Source organism: Numida meleagris, chromosome 1, assembly GCF_002078875.1.
Source record: "Numida meleagris isolate 19003 breed g44 Domestic line chromosome 1, NumMel1.0, whole genome shotgun sequence".
Taxonomy (NCBI): domain Eukaryota; kingdom Metazoa; phylum Chordata; class Aves; order Galliformes; family Numididae; genus Numida; species Numida meleagris.
The window spans coordinates 11,136,783-11,160,668 of record NC_034409.1 but is presented as its reverse complement, the minus strand read 5'-3'; the positions used below and the strand labels follow the sequence as shown (position 1 = coordinate 11,160,668).

The following is a 23,886-nucleotide window of genomic DNA, read 5'->3' as shown; positions in this document are numbered from 1 at the left end:
AATGAAAAAGTTCAGTATGAAAAACAATATTTATGTTCAGGTAGTCTATGCTGGTGTGACCATAGTGCAATTCCTATTCCAGAAAAAACTTGTATATTGTTCTTCAGTCCTGAAATCTAGGCTTCTGAGTGTCTTATTGTGGCCTTAAATAGAGCGTAACAAGCTAAGAATGTTTCTTACTATTTTGTACTATGCACATTAGTAGAGGCAGATACACAGATACAGACCTTTCAAGCTTTGCTGAAGAGCCATAGGAGGTGGAGACCCAGCTCTTCTATATAAGCATGGCACTGCCCATAAGCCCTCAGTGAAGCAAGGCAATGCAAAGCTCGTCTTCCATGGCTCTTTCACAAGACCACACTGAGGGCATTTATAGTCTCTAATTACAAGAGATTTGTTACAGTTCATTTCTTAAATTGCCTTATGATGGACATGCTGACATGAAGGGATTATAAAAAACGGAGTACCTAGTTTGATTTTCCATATAAAACTTGTCATCTAAGTAAGTTCCAGCAGTCTTCTCAGTGCGTAGTATGAGAGGATTGCTCTGAATCCCAGCTGTGCAATGCTTTCTGAAGAGGCTGCCCAAGGTGAAGTTAGGCACACTGCAGCCAGCTCCTTCTGTTGCCTCTCACATTCCTTACCATTTTTATTAGAGAATTCTCCCCAGTCATTTTTATGACTGTTTTTACATTTGACTCATTTTAGACTGACTGCAGATTTTCAGTTTCCTTTTTTGGTAGGCCCACACTAGCTCTTTAAGTCGTATTTCAATCTTAGTCTAATCAAAACTTCAAGAAGAAATAAATCTCTGCTCATAAACTTTTTCGTTGTTGACCTACACAAATATCATATATATGTAATTATATATATATATACACTATATGTAGTTTTTTTTCCTCAGCATTACATATTTTCATTCATTTCTGAACACAGCCATTTCTGGAGTCATTACATACTACAACACAATGAATAATACTCTGTTCTTAAGCATAATGTTTTGTGTATGGCTGAAATAAAACATATCTTCTCAGAAATGGTCCAGCTTTATAATCATTCTAGGTCACCCTGTACAAATGCACTAGACCCATTACTAGTTAATGATTTGCCAGCCTGTGTGTCATGTTGATGATGCCTGGAACATTTCCTTTATGAGGAAAGGCTGAGAGACCTGCGACTGCTCAGCTCAGAGAAGAGATTGAGCGGGGATCTTATCAATGCTCATAAATATCTAATGGGGGGGAGTCAAGTAGATGAGGCCAGGCTCTTTTCAATGGTGCACAGCAACAGAACAAGGGGTAACGGGCACAAGCTGGAACACAGGAAGTTCTGTCAAAACATGATGAAAATCTTCTTTACTTTGAGGGTTATTGAGCACTGGAACAGGCTGCCCAGAAAGGCTGTGGAGTCTTCTCTGGAGATATTCAAAACCCATTTGGATACTTTCCTGTGTGACTTATTGTAGGGAACATGCATTAGCGGGGCAGGGGTGGACTAGATGTCTTCAGAGGTCCCCTACAACCCCTGCAGTTCTGTGATTCTATGTGCCAGCACTATCAGCTATGGTATGATATTTACTTTGAAGATACCAAACAGTGTCTGAACAGAACAGAAATTAGCCCTGTATTCTGTAGAACCTGGACATCATATTTACATAAATGTCATGAATAACAAAATTACACATCCATATAAAGAAAAAAAATTATGTACATTTAAAAAATCTGTCATCTCACTTATCTTAAATATCTCTAAGGTCTGAATCACAGATAAAGCATATTGCTGCAATTTAAATTTGAATGTCATGAAATACTTAGTCAAAAACCTTACAGATTTTCACTATTTTTTTTTTCCAGAAAATAAAATCCAGTAAAATGTTGATTGGAAGTAACTTTATTCCTAATTGTTAGTTCATAAGAAAGTGAATCACGCACCTGTTTTGTTATTTTGTCCAGGATGTTTTCAGGTTAACTGGCCTACTGTAGTAAGGGCTATCTTGGCAGCATTCATTCAATGTTAACATCAGGCTTATTTCTTACAGTATTTCCATATGTATCAACACATTGTCACTTTTAAAACAAACAATACAGTAATATCAGATCCAGTTCTGTAGGAACAGAAACCCATAGAAATGAACTGCATATACATTAATTCAACATGCCTCGGAATCTCACCTGAAGTATAAAAACAAAATACAGATGAAATGCACACCTATTCTATCAAAAACAAGTGTTCTGATAGGACTTACTCTTTTTGTTTCAAAATTAAAGGCAGGCAGGTAAAACTGAAAGAGAAGGCCTCCTTATACCAAAGGAAACCTATCAAATGGGTTAGTTCAGAATCTAAAACTATGAGAATATTATAAGGTTGGTCGGTTGTTTTTACTTTGGTGTATGCATGTCTAAAAAACACAGTTTGTGGGCTCCAAACTATTTTGCACACGGTGTATACAGTTTTGGTCCAAGACAACTCTGGTGGAAAGCTGCCCATTGCTTCTAAGTCTGTTCTGGAAGCACAGATGAAAGGCTACAGCCCAGATCAGCCTCTGGACACCAGGAATTGCTGTGTTCCAGAGGTGGAAACTTGAATTGAGAGGCAGAGAACCTTTCACAGCTACTCACTGAGATAGTCATTCATATCCATTAGCAAAGGAGCTGTTAGCAAGCATAATGATTTCTCAACTGAAACCACTTGGGGTGGGAGCCCTGCAAACCTCAGTTTTCCCATGATAACAAACATTGTAAATCAAAGTAAGTGCCCGTAGTACTGCCCTACCCCACCCAGGGGAAGTGTAGCTGCTTGGTCACAGCAAACAGCACACTCGCAGGACGGCAGGTAAACCTTGGCTCTGATTGACACAACTTTTTCAGTGCCTTCTGTCTTGGAGACAATGACCTATTTAGTATGACGGATGTGCCTCAGTTCCCCATCTATCAGCTCCTGAGGACTCAACCTCTGTTCCAGCTGCAGCTCGTTACTCACCTTGGCTTTGTAGCTTGCCTCCTCTGGCTCTCACACTTTGCTCTCTTTACAGTGACCTAGATCTTCTTCTGAACATAATTCTGGTTTGCAATCTGACTCCCTTGTCTCCAGTTCCATTTTCTGCTTCTTTAACCAGCTAGGTGCCTTGTGGACTAGCCTGCACTGCTGACCTGGTTTGTCTGACCTCAGACTGACTTTCTGTCGAAAGCACAGAACATCAGGGCAATGGTCATTCTGCATACAGTATTAGCATTCTGCAGTAACAAACAGTACTCAGCCTTTCCTGTTTAAATTCCTGATAGCTCTTTCTCATCTAAAAACATTTCCTGTTTTTTTTCCCCTTAGACACTTTTATCAATACACAGTTTTCTTAAACTGGGTTCCTCACATTCTTTCAGCAATGGCTCACAACTCAGTTTTATAGTTCTTCAATTAGGAAAATAGCTGGATCTTCCAAATGCCTCTCATGAGAGAGGCTGAAAACAGCATCTACTTTCTTGGGAATAAAGCCTCAATACTGGCCAAAACTCACCATGAGGAAATAAATTGCATGGATTATCTTGCCATATTATTCAGTCAGGTGATCTCATGACACAGAGAGGGAAGAATTATTTTTGCATACTGGGAAAGGGAAGAGATTATTTTGTTAAGTAAGGTTTTTACTTCTAGATTTTTTTTACCACTGTTCAGCGCTGTGGAAACCAAAATGTTAACAACAGTATTTTACACATACTCACAGTAGCATTCTTCTTTCATACAGTTGATCTAGTACTTTGAATTATTAGTAATACTGGCAGAGCTTAGGTAATATATATTACGTCCATTGCTAGCCACAGTATTTTTAAAACAAACTACCACTGAAAATATTTTATCATTTTATATTTTATCATTTTATGATATTATCAATTTATCAATGTATATTATCAATTTATCAGTTATTATTTTATGATATCGTTTTCTCATTTTATGATATGATTTTATATTTTATCATTTAGAACTTATGCCTGTTTCATCATTACATTTTTATATTTATGTTACTTGATTTTATTCTGTTTACACAATTGATTCTGCAAATTTTATTCTTGAAAAGAAAAGAAAAAATCTGTCAGAATCCTACTCTGGTCATCTATTTGTTTATTTTGTGGAATTTAAATGATGGAAAAAAACAAAGGATCAACAGAATGCTCCAAGGCAAAACTTCTTAGCTTTCCAACAGAAGATTTTATTCAAAATGTAATTTATAATACCAGACACCATTAGATATAATGTATTATTCAGCTAAACACCATAATGGTATTCAATTCACAACAATAGTTAAAAATTAATAACTTTGTAACCATTCATTTTCTGCATTCTGCACAGAGTAAAAAAAAAAAAGAACTAGTTATTTTTAAAGAAGTAGCAGTCCATTATTTCTAAAAGCTTTAAGGACATTAAGCATGTAAACAAAGAAAAGAATTAATAGTGTAACTCAGGCAACTCGGACTAATATGATATTAATATGAAAGTGGAGTAACTGCCAACCAAACAAAGGAACACTGAAATATAACACACTACTGGATGAGTTTGCTCAGTCCTGTTCAGAAGGTGAAGGAAGAAGAATTAGAAACCGTTAGTTCCTCTAATACGGCAAATACCTCTTTTGCTCTGAATAATAATTAATTTTCTATGAATCAACAAAATGCAACCTATTTTACCAATGCATTAGAGAATATCCTGCATATTTATTTGCATCTCTGAGATGATAAGAAGTAATCCGCTTTTTATTTCTTTAGGCCATTGAAGGAGAAACTGAAATGAGGAAATTACTCAGACCAAAGAGATGGAAATTAAGTTGTGTTCTGATTTCAAGTCCTAAATTCAGAGAATATCTTTTCTCCTAAGACGTTCAGAAGATTTTAAAAAGTTATAAAGACTTCCTTCATTTTTGCAACAAAACTGGTGTTTTTGCAGTAAAAACAATATAATGAGTATCAGCATAATCTGTTTAGATATGCAAGTCTTAATTTTGCAAGATGTCAAGCACCCTGGCTGTAGATCAAGCATGCACTTAGATACAAGTATAACTTCAAGCATTTGAGTTCCAAATGAGAAATTCCATCTGTACTGATGAGCAGTACGATAAGTTAAAGATAACATTTCCATTGACTTCAGCGGAGCCAACATTTGAATCACGAACTTTGTTGTTACTAATAAACTGCTTAATACTGAAGTTTGTTGGTAGAGGTAACATTTTTTATTTAGATCAACTCGTGCAGCTAAAAAAAAAAAAAGCTTTACAAAACACAAACACTTTTTCAGAAGGAGCAGAGTTCAAAGCTAAGCACAAGCTAAAAGTAAAAGTAAGCATAGACGGAAATATAATTCTGGATTGAATCTGGGACCTTGTACAAGCATGAACGGGAATATTTTGAAGACTGAGTATACTTGCAAGCACAAAATCATGGCAAAGGCCTTCCTTCTGACGTGCCTGATATTACTGGGCATTAAAAAGTAATCAAAGGAGATAAGCAGTTTTAAGACTTTGCTCCTTTTCCATCATTAGTAATCAAGAGAATCCTAGAGTCACAATAATAGAATGCCAAGTTCTAGTATTAGGCTTTGTCATCATGCCTGCAAAGAAGGACAAACCCACTTTGATACAGATTCCAAAGTTATTTTATTTATTGATCAGTACTCACAGTTAAGCAACATTCTTACATGGAAAGACTGCTGCCGTAACCAGCACTTACAAAGTTTGCAAAAATAAAAAGTAACACTTACTAAAAAATTATTTTTTATTTACATGCAATGTCATGTACCTTTAATGTAAAAGAAGTCAAATCATATTTATTTGATAAGTGGGTCATAAGCTACTCCATTCAATCAGTAAGTTTTACCAGCTATTTATTTTAAATTACTAGTTAAAGTTAAAGGCACTGAATCTCCATAAGTCATCAGCCCTGCTTTTTATTATGGTGTTTATATGCTTTGTCACCAAAATGGCTGCTGAATGTATTGTATATTTTTAACTAGGAACTAAAATCTTGCAATAATATTTTATAGAATCTATTTATCAGAATAAGTGATGTTCATATGTAATTTTCAAATGCAGGGAAAGGAAACAGATTATTCAAGCTACCTACTCACAAGAGCTGCCTTTTATAGTACATACGATGTCATTACATTTTATAGTTGAAAAGCTGTTAAATTTTCTTGAACTCAGTGCTTGTATGAGAGAGAAATGGAATATCTACATAGTCATTTCTCTCACTATATTCTGACAAATCTTGTATAAATATATTTAACTTAAAGCTGTTAAAAACACATCAACATTTTACTACCTAAGAATAATCTTTATAAGTACCAATATTTTTGCATTAACACTAAAGTTTACTTCCAGCTACACATGAATATACACATTCCTATATAAGGCATGCATCTAATTCTTACTCATGCACAACACTGTTTATAAATAAAACAATGGTTCAAAGTGCTGCTTCACAATTACTGTGAAAGAATTTAAAGTTTTCCATATTTACATGGAGCAAAGAATAAACACATATCCCACAGAGACACATACTTTGTAGTATTAGCTGATTTTTTTCCTGTTTTAATTTATGTATAATTTGTTTCTGCTATGTGTATGCTCAAGGCACAAAATTTTGAAGTACTGGAGATCCTGTGCAGGCTTCAGCACTATGGAAATAAAGGTGTATCTTTGTGTGTGCATGTCACTCTTTTACAAGCTAATATAATATTTATTAATAACACTCAATTGTTCAATTAGTTCTTTTATTTATTTATACTACGAATTCCTTATCATGATTACTTAATTTGCAGCTCAGAGTTTGAATGGACAGTGGCTTTTGTAGTTTCTTTTACCAGAAATACTGAGAATTAAATCAAACAAGATAATCTTTCAAGAATATGCAGATGGAACAAAAAGAAATCCACCTTACTAAATATTTTCTCCTGGCTCTAACACATTCTATTAAAGGACCTGTTTACAGTATCTTGAATGTTGAAATCATCAACTTAGAGTTAGCTCACACAACTTACTGGAAGCCTCAGCTTTTGGATAGATTGACAAAACTTGAATTAAATGTTAAATACCCCTCTGCCCCATTGATGAGTCTTCTTCTAAAACACACGTAGTCCACTTTCAAAGACCTCCAGATTACACTGTATGCATACACAAAGCTGATTCTCCTCTCACATTAGCATAATTAGCATTGACTTCATTAAAATTAACAGAAGACTTACTGCATGTTTCAGGGCAGCAGTGAGTACTAGGTCACACATAGCATCTGCTAACCTACATGGCATACATTTCCTCTCCCTTCCAGCAGCACCACCCTCGGACAATATACATCCTGGAATTTCCTTGCAGTCTTCCAGGTCACTGCCAATAATTATTTGCACCCATTGCCCCCATATTAACAAGCAGCATCAATGTTAGCATGCTGACAAACTGCAGCTTAATCAATTCAGCATTGTTCACCCACATCTTCACAAAATTTGAACTATTTTCTTTGTTGTTCCAAAAAAAATTCATTTTGACTTTACTTTCAGAGTATGGAATTTACTAAGATTGAATTTACGTAGGATGCCCCTAGTAATCTGGAAGAAAAAGGGGGATAGTAGAACTGTAAAAAAAGAAGTCAGGAAACTGTCTAAAACCAAAACTGTAATATACATACTTCAAAAGTGAACTACTGGTATGAAAGGGGATACTTTTCACTGGACTTTGGTAATATTTTGTTTTCTTAGCACAAAAATAAAGTAAATTATATCAAATTTTATCTTAGATTAGGCATTGAGCTTTAATTAACCATAGAGTGATGTGCTTTTTTTTCTTCCATGAAATCACCTTACCTTGGTCTTTTCCCTTTTCCAAATGTAACAATTCAAATTCTCATTCATTTTCCTCTGCTTGGATAACAATTGTATTTGGTTTCTCAGATGTGATGTTGCATATTTTAATCTGATTAAAAACAAAAGAGCTAAAAGGTGTAAGATGGCTGAATTAGATGATTTAAATTAAAACCAGAAAAACAGCAAAGAAGTTTTAAGGTTTCTGAATCATTATTATACACTATAAACTATCGTATCAAACATAATAAATTCTATCTATTAAGCACGTGCAGTAGCAGCTGAAGATAATCTTACTAAAAATGAGCCTAAAAGCAGGTGATGGGGAGTCAAAGGGAGGTCATAACAAGCTACTGCTACTTGTCACTAAAGCAAGCAAAACAACAAAATCTCTTGAAATAATCCTCTCTCAGAAATGAGGCTGCAAAACACACACATAGCTTCTGAGCATTCTACCAACTTGTCAGATGAAGGGAAAAAGCTGTATAATTCTAACTTCAGGGATGAAATACACTATTTCATTTAACTACACTACTGAAGAGCAATTCTAACCAACATGCTAGAGCAAACAGATTCCTGACATTTTGGAATAAAACGGATAGATGGTGTATTGTCCAAATACAGATAATGTTTAAATATTTAATTATAGAGTTTTTTACTCTACAATAGAATATTTTAGATTAAAAGAAAATACTTCAGAACACTAGAAGTGAACCTCTGCCACCACATAAAGATCTCTGCTGGCTCCAGGTGTAGATTCAGACCTCCGCTGCTCTACAATTTAACATTATGTAAGGTATTATTTGTAGAAAGTACTGCACAAACTTTTTTCTCAGTACTGGCAAGAATAATTAGCACAGTAATTATTCAACCTTTTGGGGCTCTGTAAAAGAGTTTTAGAGATTCTAGGACCCTGAAAGCTTCTACTGATGGAAAGCAACTCTGGAATACAATCAAGTATCAGTTGAGGAATTACTTAGTAAGTAGAAGAAAACAAATGAGACTGATGAACATAGATGAAAAAATCTTTATTTAAAAAAATACATGGTGAAGAAATAGTATTGTTGAATCATATGTAATCTGTAATGAGTACTTCTTATGCTCCTCTGAAATTAAAAATCAACACAAATTGGCTGCAAATAAAAAAAGTTCTGTTCTGCAAAAGGGTGATAAAAACTTGGGCCTGCTTTACCTTGTATGACTATGGGTGTAGTGACAGCATTAAGTAGTCAAGAAGGGCAAAGATTTGTGACACACACTTGTAGTCAAAAGTACAAAAATAAGTGCACAGGGTACATAATTAAATGAAATAAAACCCATACAAATCTTCTTGTCATAGATATCTTTTAATCACCTTACTATTTCTTCTGTTCTCATGTCATTCAACATCGATCCCCTTTTACCTCACATTTTGTCTCAGCATATGACAACTAACCAGCACTACACTCTAAACATTAGAGAGATGTTCCTACACACTGTTGTCATTTAGATGTGCCTGACTGTTCAGTAGCATGCAGGAACCTGTTAGGAGGGCAAACAACTGGGGGCAGAGAAGTAACTCACACCTCTTAGCTGCCCAGACATTCTTTCTGGGGCTAGCACAATGCAGAACAGCCAGATAAAATGTTTCAGAGGTCTTACAAAGACTTGCAAATTAATGTTTCTCAGAGTCTATTTAAGAAAGGGTTGCATAAATGGTTTTAATAAGAGTAAAAATATTTAATTCATGGTTTAATTCTGTTTACTTATAGTCATTACTTACAGCTTCTTCAGTGCCAGCATTCAAAGATCTATATAAAGAAGAAAATAATAAAATCATAGAATGACTTAAGTTGGAAGGGACCTTACTGATCAACTCGTTCCAACTCCCTGCTGTGGACAGGGTTGCTCAGGCTGCCCTGGGCCCCATCCACCCAGTATTTGAATGCTTCCAGGCACGTGGCATCCACAGCTTCACTGGGCAGCCGGTGCCAGCGCCTCACCACCACTCTGAGTAAACAATTTCTTCCTAACATCTAACCTAAATGTCTCCTCTTTTAGTTTGAAGCCATTCCCTCTTCTTCTATCACTATCAGACCGAGTAAAAAAATTGATTTCCCTCCTATTTATAAGCTCCCATTAAGTACTAGAATGCCACAAGGAGGTCTCCCCAGAAGCTTCTCTTCTCCAGACTGAACAAGCCCAAGTCCCTCAACTTTTCTTCAAGGGACAGATGTTCCGGCCCTCTTCCTAGCCCTTCTCTGGACACTCTCTAAAAGCTCCACATCTTTCTCATGCTGGGGGCCCCAGGTCTGGATGCAGCACTCCAGATGCAGTACTCAGGAGGGCAGAGCAGAGGGGGACAATCCCCTCCCTCGCCCTTCTGGCCACCTCTCTTTCAATGCAGCCCAAGATGCAGTTGGCCTTTTGGGCTGCAGGCACACACTGCTAGCTCACGTTTTCATCCACCAGGACTTCCCAAGTCCTTCTTAGCACAGCTTCTCTCAACTAGTTTTTCTCCTAGTGTCTATATACCTGGGATTGCCCTGACCCAAGCGCAGCACCTTGCACTTGGCCTTGTTAAATCTCATTAGGTTTGTATGGCCCCACTTCTCAAGCCTGTCATGGTCTCTCTGGATGGCATCTCTTCTGTCATAAAACATCACCTGTGCTGTCAAATTCTCTACTTTTTGAGCCCATTCTGTGAGAAGAAAAAATAACCCTAAAAGCTCACTGGAGAAGACAAACCTGCATTTAACATGCTTGCCTTGTACACTCTTGCATGTGACATTTTGAGACTTTTCCTAAAATTTACAAAGTTTTGTCTCATGCAGATTCCGTGGTAGCGCACTGGGAAGTCAGACACCCCGCCACAGGCAACTCGCAGTCTCCAGAGTAGACCCTACGGGCAATAGCACAGCCCTCCCCGGACATTCCCTCCTCAACGCAACGGAGCCTCCCGCCCAGAGCCATTTAAATTCGAGCCCTCAACGGCTCCCCCCTGTGCCGCCAGGTGTGCGGGGCTGTGCGCTGACGTCACGCACACGCAGGACGCTCTGAGGTTCGCGCCCGCATTCCGTTCTCTCCCTCCGCCGCCCGATGCTGTACGCAGGCGCACTCGCACCCGCCCCGCCCTTCCCCGCGTGCACGCGCACGCCCCCGCCCCCTTTCCTCTCCCTCCCGCCGCGCTGTGGGCTGTGCGCGCCGCCGAGAGCTCCGGAGGGGCGGGGGCGGTGGTAGCAGCTTCGAGGAAGGGGAGCGCGGGGTAGACGCGGTGCCTGGCTTCCGCCGGTAGCGTGCCCCCGGGGACGGATTGAGGGAAGCCTACCGCGCCCTTCGTCGTGGTGTTTTTTACAATTTTATTTTTTGCTGCGCTCTCCCCTTGCTTGCGTGTGAGGTAAACCCGGTGCGCGCTGCCTGCGTCGCCGCTGCGCTTCAGGTGGGGAAGGAGGGAGAAAGAAAGCGGGCAGGCTCTGCTCCGCCGCTCCGAAGCCCTCCGCTCCTCGCTTCTCCCCGCGGCGAGGTACGCAGCCCCGCCGAGATGGGCTGCACGCTGAGCGCCGAGGACAAGGCGGCGGTGGAGAGGAGCAAGATGATCGACAGGAACCTGCGGGAGGACGGCGAGAAAGCGGCCAGGGAGGTCAAGCTGCTCCTGCTCGGTAAGGGAAGCCCCCGGCCGGGCCGAGCTTCGGAGCTGTGAGGGCCGAACCGAGGGCGGGGGCCCGCGGAGGTGCCCCTCGCATCGCTCCCCCGGGGCCGGCGGGGCGGGTGTCCGGGCGCGTGGCGCGGGAAGGCCGCTGCTGGCGTCTCGGAAGCGTTGGGGCGGGGGGGGGCTCAGGTGGGCGCGGCGGGGCTGCGGGCCGGGCCGGGAAGCGGTTCCGAGCGGCTGGTGCTTTGTTTAGAGAAGGCCCCGATTCCCACGTGAAGGGGTAGAGGTCTTGAACTTCTGATGTGGGTTCTGGGTACCTCCGTGCCGAGGAAGGGCTTAAGGGAGTTTTAGGTTGGGGGATGTATGTTTAGTGTAGAACATTCCCTTCTAAACTACTGCTGTAAGAGTGAAGTGGAAAAAACATCAAAGGAACACGAGGCACCGTCTGACTTCTTGCATTGTTTTCTTTCGGAAGTTGGTTACGTTGCCGAACTTTTACAACATAAGGTCAAACCTTGATGGGGTTATAAAATGTGTAATACAGCGAATCGCTGGAATAGGGTGATGAGCTGCGTGGAGAAGCTGTGGATGCCCAACCTCTGGAGGTGCTTAGCGCCGCGTTGGATGGGGCCCTGGGTCCCGGTCTGGTGAGCCCTGCGCTCGGCAGAGTTGGCACTGAATGGCCTTTGAGGTCCCTTCCAACCCAAGCCATTCTATGGTACTGTGCTATCAAGTCTTCCTGAATTTTGCTCTCAAGTTCTCGGAGCTAGCAGGATTGCGTATTTTAAGTGATGTGATTGTGTATAAAGATAGATGAAGTAAAATTACTTCTAAAAATGACCATAAAAGAGGAAGCAGTGTTTAATTAGAAATGCCTTTGTCCAGATCTAAAACTACTGTACATGTTGTGGACAGCTGAATCCTGCAAGACATGTGTTGTATTGGTCTTGTCGAGGAGTTTTGTGTTACACTTTATAGCTCAAGTGCTCTGGGTCCTTCTAACCCGTATTTAAAAAACAAAACAAAAAAAAATGGAAAAAATGAAGTTTCAGTTTTCCTTGTGTTGCCCTTCCTGAAGCTACAGTTCCACGCAAGGTTTCTTTTTTAAAATACTACTCAATTTGTCTCCTCCATAAGTTGGCTTTCGTAGAGTTCTATTCTATTTAATACAAACCTCACTGTAGTAGAAGTCTTAAGTAACTTCTCTCTGTTGGGAACTTCTAAAATAGCTCCAGACAGGTACAGGAAACTGAAGCACTCTCTTGTGTGTATATATGAAGAAATGCTACAAGCCTAGTATGGGTAAAGCAAGTTTCCAAAAATGTATGTATAGATTTAAAATTCTGCATATAAGGGAAAGAAGGCTTTTCTCTTCAGTTTGCTTTCCTGAAAGTGTTAGGCTGTTGGTTGATACTGTGCTTAGTCCTGTACGGCTTTGTAAGCCTCTAGACTGTTGTATGGAAAGGTTGTCCTCTGATCAATAGTAGTGCACTGCAGGAAACATCCTCTTCTTTTTTGAAAGTTGCAGGGTAGTGCTTTGTATATGCTCTGACACAGCATTTGAAATCATTTTTTGGCGTTTTGCTGTTGTGTACTGAACTTTAAATACTCGTAGTTAGGTAGTTGTTACGCTATTCTGTGGAAATGGGTGAAGTCTTCTATAAAAAGTTGCATTAAACTTGAGAATGAGCTGCTTTCGGTAGCTTAACATTCTTATGTACAAATTTATATGTTAGTAGCTTTTTATATAAATTCTTATTGATGCAGAAAAGCTTTTGAGGAAATTGTTTTCTGCTGCAAACTCCTGAAATCTTAGGATATGATGCAAATGCTCAAATACATGCATTTCCTCAAGTTACAACTCAGTGTAGCATTTCCCCTTCAACTATTAAAAAGTGAAAATGAACAGATTAACTTCTTCTAGGGCCAGTGTTTGAATCATTTAAATATTACATAAATGTTCACTGAACTCAGAGTAAGGCTTTGTGTGTATGTTTATGGATACATTTATGCATTTCAGATCCTAATGGAAGCTTTTCTGTTCAATTTCCTGTGTTTAGATATTCTAAATGTTATGTGAATGCTTTATCTGATGGCAAAACTATTTTAAGTTACTTCCACTAGAGTCATTTTCCTCTCACCACTCATTTTTCCAGTTGCTTTTTCTGCCCATATGTCGTAGTTTATCATCAACTCAGTTGTATTCCTGCATCTATTTATGGGCTTGTGCTACTAAAAACATGCTGAAATAAAAGGAAAAGAACAAGTTGTGGTGTGCTGATGGGAAGATATGGTGTGTGAGAGGCATCTGAAATACCTTGTTTATGTAAAAGAGTGTGTAGCTGTATGATTACTACTCAGTAAGCCAGTTGTACTCCAGCATCTGTAAAAACTATTTTTGTACAGTGATTAGAAAATCCTAATGAAACTTGAGTTAGTGTATTCAACTGGAAGATATGTTTATAAAATTAGTCTGTTTCTGGCTTACAGTGGAATTAAATTAAAATTCCTGGTTTTTCTAAACCAGGAAATATCATTGATTTGAGGGAGATATGATACTGCTGTGTGTAAACCATGACTTTGTGAACAGTATCACTGACCTATGTTAGATTTATATTTTGTTCTATTTCTAGGAAGAAGCAGTCAGAATGAAGCTGTTCAAAATACTGTTGCTTTGAATTGTGTAACTTGTTTTAAAACATCTGTAAATTGGTACTTCATTTTCTACAGATTTGACTGTAGAACGTGCATCTGTTCTTGGAATAAAAGTATTGGATTTGGCCCAATATCTGTATAAAATATTCTAACCTTGTAGTTTTATGCACTTCAATGTTATATGCCAACAGTGGGAGAACCTTTTCTGGAAAATTTGAAAGCCATCTTTGTTATTAGAAATAAGCTGAACTTTAGTACATTGTCTGTAAGCCAACTGTAAAGTGTTTGTATATGAAGCTTGGTGATTTTTTTTTAATCCTAAATCATTAAACAAGCTTCTTTCATTTAAATGGCTTTTATCCATACGTCTCTTGTTTGTGATGAAGAGTTTTTTTTTGAGTTTCTGTGAAATGTAATTACAGTCTAGTATGTTGTCCAACACTAAAAAATGTAATGTTCCAAGTACTTTTCCATAAGCCATTAGTGTTTGTATCATTGATGGTTCCTAAACTTGTTTTGTGGTTGTTTGAGATAATGTTTTGTTTTACCATCATTATTTCTCAAAGATAAGCTCATATCTCTAGTGTAAACTATATTTCTGAAAAACAGTATGTATCTTGTATCTTGACTGCCTTCCCAGAAAGGGTAGCAATAGAACCAAGTTCTTCTCTCCATGGTTCTTCATTATTTTTTTTAAACTTCTAGTGTTCAGAGTTGGGGGAGGGTGTGAAGAAAATACTGTGATGCTTGCAGAATGAATGTAATTCTACTCATTTCAGGAGATGGTGGCTCTTTGTGACTGGTCTGTGTGCTGCATTAATATACATGTGATCCAGATCAGGTGTGGATTTGCAAGTACATTTCAGTTGAATTAGCCAAAGCACGAAAGACTGAATTCATGCCAATGGCAGGAGAACAGACAGTACCTCATTTAGTAGAAAGCCTTCTGGTATGAGTTTAACTCATCGAGGCTTTATGAATTCATTCAAACTGGCAGCATGAGTTTACAGGATTAACACATTTGTCTTGTGGGTCATCACATTTTTCACCTAATACAATAAATTAAGTGCTGGTGTTCTCAGTATCTCTGAAGAAGGCAGTAGGCCTGTTCTTTAGGAGTGGAATCTGGGATCCACAAGGCTGCTGATCGCACATTTGACCACTGAAGTTGTTTTCTTTCTGGATAGTCTGGCTTCTGGATTTAAGTTCAGCAGGGACTTTGTAGTTATGACCAACAGAGCTACTTTTCCATTCCTAAACAGATTCGTATGGCTCATGCTCAAACACTGTTGCCATGTTCTTCAAGAACCTATTTTTCACTTTAAGGCAGAGTACTTCTCTTTTTTTTTTCATTGCAGTTCTCCCTGCTGCTTAAGGCACTAACTAAAATTATATTCAGTTCTAAATTTTCACATCTCAAGCATTTTTTTTCTAGCTGCTCTTCTTTTGTTCCAGACCTTCATATTTTTGCTCAGTCAGTTGACTCCCACTGCATAGTCATCTTTCCTACTGCATCCTCTTCACAGTCCTTGTCAATACGTGCTTTCCTCCAGACCTGACTGCGCAATGAACTGAAAAATATATGTGCATTATATACTATTAATTCTCTTGCCTTTCCCTCATTGTTTTCTTTCTTCATACTCAAATAAGATAGAAGTCTCAATTACTGGAGCTCTTAAAAAAGCCGCCTTCTCGCAAACATACATTGCACCTTTCAGAAATTTTGACCTTTTCTTTGTGAATTATGCCAGCCTCTATTGTTGTAGTCCAAAACGTTCCTGGCAACATCTCCTGTGTGACCTTCAGTGATAACTGTCTGTAGAAATTTAAGTTCGTACCTTATCTCAAGCTTTGTTATGGGATAACTAGCAAGTGTTTAATGCTACTTTTGGTTTAGAATAGAATATTTCACTTGGAAGGGATCTACAGGGATCAACTCCAGTTGCCTCACTACTTCAGTGCCAACCACAAGTTTAAAGGTATTAGTAAGGGCATTACCCAAATGCTGCTTGAACACTGTTGGGCGTGGGGCAGCAACCACTTTGCTAGGAAGCCTAGTCTGGTATTGGACCACTGTTGTGGTAAATTTTTTTTCTCACATCCAGTGAAGGAATCTCCCCACGTGCAACTTTGTGCAGTTTCCACGTGTTTACTGGGGAGAAGAGATTTGGAGAGGAGGAACAAAGGAAAAGCCAGTTGCACAGATCAGTGACATTGCCTCTTCTCCTCCTTTTCTCCAAACTGGGCACCCCAGCCATCCTCAGCCTCTCCTCACCGAGCATGCCTTCCACCCCATTTAACCAGCTTTATTGACCCCTGCTCCAGATACGTTAGAGGACCTTCACATCCTTTTTATATTACGGAGCCTGTATAGGCGCACAGTGTTTCAGGTAAACCCACAGCAGTGCTAAATGTAGTGGGAGAGTTACCTCTTTTGGCTGTCTGACTAGGCTGTGTTTAATGCACCTCAAAACGTGGGTTGCCATTTTGATTACTGGGCATGCTGGTGGCTCATGCTGAGCTGCTGTCACCAGGACCCCAGATCCCTTCCTGCTGAGTTACTCTCAGCCATTTATCTCCCACTCTGTGCCTATGTCTGACATTGCTCTGTCCCAGGTGTAGCACCCAGCATTTGTCTTTATTGAACTGTGTGCCATTGCTGATTGCCCAGTGCTCCAGTCTACGTAGATTCTTCCCAGTATCATATAATCAGTGAATTTGCTAAGGATACATTCAACTCCTGCGTCCATTTCACTGATTGAAAATGAATAGGGCTGGTCCTGGGATTGAGCCCTGGGGAGCACCACTAGTGACTGCCTGCCAGCCTGATGTAGCCCCATTCACTACAGCCCGTTGAGCTCTGCCATTCAGTCATCATCATCCAGCATAGCGTGAACCTGTTCATCTCACAGTTGGGCAGTTTGTCCAGAAGGATGCTGTGAGGGATGGTATCGAAGGCCTTGCTGAAATCCAGAAAAATTATGTCCACTGCTTTCCCTTCATCCTTTAAGTGGATGACTTCTGTAGATGGACATCAGATTAGTCAGACTGGATGGACTTACCTTTCATGAAACTATGTTGACAATGGCTGATAGTAGCTTTGTGGTTTAAACGTTCCTCTAGGACAATCTTCTCCATAACTTCCAGGTTCTGAAGTTAAACTAGCAGGGTGTGCCCGCTACACATCTTTTTTTTCTGGTCATTTTTTCCCCCAGACATTCTGCTGCATGATCTGTTTAAATTTAGATACTTCTTAGTAGTTCTGAAACAGAAACTGTCCTGTATTTTAACGTGGTACAGCTGGACGCTGACATCAGGATGTTATTTGTGTGAATTCTGTGTGTGACTTGTAATTAAGTTCAGGCAATCCTCAAACCTTAGTACTAAATATAACAATAGTTTCTAAGGACAAAGTCAAAATTGCTAGATTTCCCATTGCATACCATTTCTCCTTGCTTTTTTGTAAGGAGACTCATGCATGTACAGAAAACTGAGCCACTCAGTTGTGTATGTGTAATTGCAGTTTGGGTTTTTGTGCTTGTCTCTTTCTCTTTGAATTTTGGTGTACTAATTTATAGCAGTGTAATGCTGGTCAGTGCAATATAAATTATCTTCTTAGTGAGAGTTTAAAGTCGCTATTTAGGGTTGTATCATGGTTTTATTTCTTCAACATTCTTATGAACAATTTGCTGTAGTACATGTGCTTTTAGATGGGGCTAAGGAAAAACCATGCATTTTGTACTATGCTGCAATACCAACAATGGTGTCTTTTTTTTCTCTCTTGTTTAGGAGGCATAGTTGTGGATATATATCTTTTTGCTTTTACATCAGACATTAAAGAAGTTTCTGGATTTTAAGAGTTATGCAATAAGGATTTCAAATGTTTATCTTTAAAAGATAGTTTTTCTGTTTTTCTTCAGGTTATCTTTTAATGCTATGCATTTTTTTTTTTCTCTCCTGAACCAGAGACCAAAAAACCTCCAGTAAAATTTTGGTAGGCAGTTCATTTCCAGCGCCAACACGCCTCAAGACAATACATACGTTTTGTAATACACTAACTTATCTAGTTTCTTTTTATTTTTTTCTGGCAGCACAGCTTATTGTATCATCGTTGTGCTAATATGATAGCTTACTTCAATCCTATAAATTATGTTACTGAAATGATCTTGTATTGAAGCTAACCCCACTTTTGTGAAGAGTTATTCTTAATTAACTTCAGACTACAGTTGACAGTACAGCTCCTTGCCTGGTTGCATTGGTACAACTTGTACTCAAGCTTTGTGCTATAGAGTTAGGCCATGCTGGTTTATGTATGTATACAGTCATTTCTGAAGTAGCTTGTTCTGTTGCCGCTGTATTTTACCCTCTAATTGTCTTGGTATTCTCAGAAGGAAGAACTGAGTAATGGGCGCATCCTAAAATCTGGCTAAATATTTTGAAGCCAAGCCATCAATCTGCTTCCGAGGTCCTGTAATTCTGAACTGAGTTTTGCTGCTGAGTTTGATAGATATCTGCAGTGTTTCTTGTAGTATGCTATCTGGCAAATGTCAAGGTAGAAAACTGAAAGTAGGGAAGAGAGATTAGAAACGTTCTGTTAAGTATGAAGATTTTTCTGCCATGGAAACGCTACAATAAAGATCTGAACTGACTTGATAATTTGCTATTAAAAGGCTTTTTCCAAAATGTGTATAGGAAAGCCTGTATTGATAGAAGACTTGCTATTCTGAGCTTGACTCTTAGTCATTGACCAGCTTTACTGAGCTCAGCTGTTCTATTTATTGCCTTTGTTTGTTCAGTGTCCTAGCTCTGTCTCAGGCTTTGTGTAAATTACTGTTTTGTTATTCTGTAAATGGAAATTGGTTGGCTTCACCTGAGGGATTGATTCTGTATCTGGAAAGAAATACCTTAAACTGGTAAGGTATTTTATAAGCAGTTGGAAAATTTGGGACTTGTGAGAGCAAGAGGTTTTGAGTCTGCTGTTTGGAAAAATGCAGTTTTTGAAGTGGCTTCACTTAGTGACATTTCTGAGGTGAAGGATATTAAGATACTGAAATCTTTTAGAAAAATAAGACGAAATAGCATACACTTTTTACTGAAACAACTTTGTGTACTAGGAATAGGTGCTTTTGCAGTAAAAGACTCATGATATCACAGAATGGTTGAGGTTGGCAGGGACTCTGGGTCCATTTGGTCCAAACCCTGCTCTGCCAGGGACAGCCAGATCAGGGTGTCCAGCACTACATCCAGGTGGCATTTGGAGATCTCCAAGGTGGGTGCTCCACGTTTTACTTGGGCAACCTGTGCCAGTACTCAGCCACCCGCACTGTAAAGAAGTGTTTTGTGATATTCAAGTAGAATCTCTTGTATTCTAGTTTGTGTCCATTGCTTCTTGTCCAACCACAGGGCACCACTGAAAAAATGCCTGTCTCCACCCTTTTTGTCCCTTGCCTTCAGGTATTTAGAGACATTGATGTGATCCCCTGAGCCTCCTCCAGACCGAACACTCCCAGCTTTCTCAGCCTCTTGTGTACTGGAGCAGGTTGCCCAGAGGGGCTGTGGAGTCTCTTCCCTGGAGATTTTCAGGACTTGCACGTGGTCCTGGGCACCCTGCTCTGGGTGTCCCTGCTTGAGCAGGGGTTGAAGCAGATGGCCTGTAGTGGTCCCTGCCAACCTCACTGGTCTGTGATCTAAAAGTGTTATAGGTTGAGGTCAATTTTTGACCTGTCAGTTCATTTTGGCTTTTGAATGCCAGCCTTTTATACTTCTGGGAAAAAAAAAATAAGCTCAGGTTTAGTTATGGCTGGGCCTTTCCTTTGAAATAACATTTCTGTGTAATCTTTAAAAAAATTTATCTCAATGTCATTCTTTCAGGATCTCAGTTTTTGGTGTACTTTGCCTTACAATGTATGAAAACTGTTTGTTTAAAGTGACTTGTTAACATAGGTTTAACATAAACATTTATTAAAGTACATGAATTGCTTTCCTTTCCTGGCTTTAGTAATTGAAGGGTTAGTAAACCTTCAAGTAACACAGTTTCTTGTCTGTTTAAGCATTAACTTGATTAATAGGTGGAGATGTTGAAATACACATCTGTCTGTTTATTTAAGCTATGTATTTATATTGTGAGATGCATGTAAACTGCGATATTACATATGCCTATATAAATTGATACTGAAATTAGACAATTTTCATACATCTATTTTATTTGAAAGAATCAACATTTGAGTATATAGTGCTTCAGTTTATGAAATAAACTGTACGTCACTACTTTTTCATACGTGCTTTGTAGAAATGTATTATCGCATTTGAAATGTGTAATACACTTAGCAAAGGTACCTGGTTACATCTTTAGTGAAATGTAACTGTATCTAGGCAACCAAATTGGACCGGAAGTTTCGATGATCACTGCTCTGAACTGATTGCTTTTAAAGAAGAAATCAATATACTGTAATGTAAATTCCTGTCGCAGCATGGGGAAGGAAGCGCCAACATGAAAATCTCAGCCCACCTTGCAGCAGAGGGCTCACAGACCTCTTCCATGAAGAAAAGTTGAGGGAGCTGGGCTTGTGCAATAAGGAAAACAGCAGGCTCCTGATGCGAGGTCTCATTGTGGCCTTCTAGTACTGAAAGGGAGCTTATAAGCAAAAGTGGGACCGACTTTTTTCATATGCAGATAGTGATAGGGGGGTTGGAACTAGGTGATATTTAAGGTCCCTTCCAATCTAAACAATTCTGTGGTTCTCTGAACTTTATACGGCCCGTATTTTGAGAGGAAAATACTGATTGGAGTCACAGCTTGGGATCAAATGGCAACCTATATAACTTCCTTCTTTTACAAGGTTTTTAAAATAATTTCTTTCATACGTCTATCTATCTGTCTGTCTTTCTTTCTTACATGGTTGAAGATGATGTAATTTCTTTGGCTCAAAACATGAATTGTTACACATTATGATGGTAAGGAAATACTTTCTAAGAAAACTTATGAGGGTCTTGCCTGCTTTGTAAATCCATGCTGGAATGCTAGAAGTAAGTAGTCTACATTGCATAATAGTGTGGTGACATAAATAGTTACGCCAGTGTGGGAACTTGCTAAAAGTAGAGAGCTATCGCCACATCTGGCTGAATGGTTTTGCCCTCTCCCTGGTACTTTAAAATATTTGAGTCAGTTTTGTGCTGGTTTAACAGTCAAATTAGATACCCTGTTTTGACTCAGTTTTGCTGCTAGAGTGGTCAATTTAGCTGATATTTTTTAATGATCTAGTGAGCACCTGAATAACTGCATAGCGAGCAGCAGAGATACATGCCTGATGCAAATAGGATACTAGAATTACGCCGCAGTAGATGGAAGGTAAATGAGTGCTGAAAGGGATTCTTTCAGCTTCTGCATTTCTCTGATACAAGTAACTATAGGATTGGAATAGCAATGATGTGAAACTGTGTTTGCCTGCAAAGTCCGATTGGTAGACTTGTTAAACTTATTCAAAACTCATTATTATTTTAAAATATCGGTATAGTAGGAAATACTTTTCAAGAAGTGTACTGATAAGAGCACTTCATTGGAAAATGGAGGTATGAGCTTTGGTTTAATTCCATGTACTGGGAGAGTGAAACCTGTTTCCTTATTCTTCTGAATGCTCTTTTAACATATAGGTTATAGTCTCAAGTAGGAAAGATCCCTTTCTACCTGGTGCTTTGTGAAGAATGCCATATGGTAGTGGGTAAAAAGATAACTACCAGCTCAGTGTCCAAACAGTAGAGTGCTCAGAAGAACACACGTTAGTCTCAGTTACCAGTATTATGATATGGGTACAACATGAGTGGAGTATTTGAGTGTAACTTTAAAATTTGCTGTGATTGAAGGTAAATGGCTTGCAATAACAGTATTGGGACTAAACAAGACAATTGTCTCAATTACTTACAGGTTCTGTTCAATTAAATGTCATATTGGATTCTTATTGATTTTTGAATCTACCATGATGTGTGGTACAAGAGTGGACTGAAAGTAAGCTGCCTAGTCTCATTTAAGTGTTGCCTGTATTCTTGATGCTTTAAACATTTCTTGAAGCATTTTGAAAATGGATTTATCAGCTGTATGCTGCTTCAGTTACTAATCCTTAACAAATCCGGTGAACCATTATATACCTTCTAAAGCTCTTAATGACATTGACAGGGATTCCTTCTAATATGCTTTAGTGCCTCAGTGTTTGCTAGCAGAGGTTGTCATTTAGTTCCTAGATGAGAGGCTATTTAGATTATTTTCTGCCTGCTGTTCTAGAACATAGTGCCTTTTGGTGTCAGATCAAACCATGACAACATACTTGTTTGAGGCTATCAAACTGCTGTTTATGTAAGTGTCTGTCTTGCTCCTCCTCACTTCTGGTCTTGTTGGGTGTGACAGCCTCTTCGAATGGATTGAAATTCTGATTAACCTCAAAGCTTTCACAATTTAATTTGAGACCAGTTATTTATTTCAGTCTATTTAAAAAAAAAACAACAATTTTTGATTTAGTACTGTTAAACACAAATAATCGTGTCTACTTGTAGGAAGCTTTGTGAGAAAACTGCATGTGCATACAACAGAGTGTGATTGAATGTGCACACAAGTTTTCTTCTTTCAATTAAAATAAAAAATAAGAGTTCTGAAAAGATTTCTTTTTGAAAAAGATCAGTTCAGGTAGCAAGACCCTTTTCATTTAGTATTTCAATCTGTGTCAGTTTGTAAGTCCACGCACCTTTTTGGTGGAGGTAGAGACCTTTTTAAAGTGTGTTTATTTTGATTGGCAGTGTGCTTATTCTCCTTATTTTTCTGGAACTCATAGTCCTCAAGCTGTAAAAGATGAAAAACACTGTAGTGCTAGACGTGGGTGAAGACTAAGAATTTGTGTGAACCGAGGTTTAGTGCTCTACTTTTAAAGCATGGACTGACTTCAGTATAACTGCATTTGTCCTTGTATAAACTTTGATGATACCCATTTATCTCATTTACAAATGCTACCCTGCTGTCACATGACAAGTAGACCTTTAAAAAACTAAACAAAAAAACAGTTAAGATTTACACGAGACCTTCTCATGCATCCGCTTTGCTTTCTGATTTTTCCCAACTCTTTGTATAGTTACATAGGAACTACTGTAGATATAATAGTACTGTTGATCTGAATTGCAGTGAGCACGAAGTGAAAATATGCTGTGAATTTTGAGTTCCTTTGTTGTACGTCTTCACCAGAATGATGTGCATAATGTATGCCTCTACTGCAGTTGTGAATTTTTTGTAAAGTTTCTTTGACTATGATTACTGGTGGTCTGCTTATCTCTCTACTATCTCAGGCACTGAACCTGCCATCTTCTCACACCATATTTATAATTCAAAGAACAATAAAAGGCCATGAAGGCCACCACACTGTCAAGAGAAAAAGGACAATTTGAAGTTTTAGATATCTAATTATACTCATTAGGTATGCTGTACACTGTTGGCAGAGATTGGCTGTAGCTGTCTAGGTAAACACTGTAAGACCAAAGGGGATGATTCTTTCTGCTGGAGTGTTTAGCATTTGTCTGTATGGTTTTATATAACGTCCTCTCAAACTTGTGCTCTAGAAGGTCTTTAATCATATCCTTTCATGGCATGACTTCAAACTATACAGCAATTACTGTTTCTGAGCATTCTACAAGAATAGTTACCTTAGTAGGATAACTACTTTTACTTGTGCGTTTTAGCTAACAAATTCAAGTCTTCAATTTTGAGGAGCAGATCAGTTATTTACTGTTCTGCT

General features: G+C 38.8%; 1 protein-coding gene across 3 annotated transcripts in view; it reads left to right on the top strand.

Moving 5' to 3' along the window:
• The window catches only part of GNAI1 (G protein subunit alpha i1), a 43,062-nt gene continuing 30,141 nt past the window's right edge, over positions 10,966–23,886 (top strand). Inside the window, exon 1 of one of the 3 annotated variants that reach the window (XM_021384474.1) lies at positions 10,966–11,471. In XM_021384474.1, coding sequence (XP_021240149.1) covers positions 11,354–11,471 — 118 coding nt within the window. In that variant the 5' untranslated portion in view covers positions 10,966–11,353. Of the gene's footprint in view, positions 11,472–11,730; positions 12,180–23,886 lie in introns of those variants that run through there. The other 2 variants (XM_021384475.1, XM_021384476.1) reach the window with 2 other exon arrangements.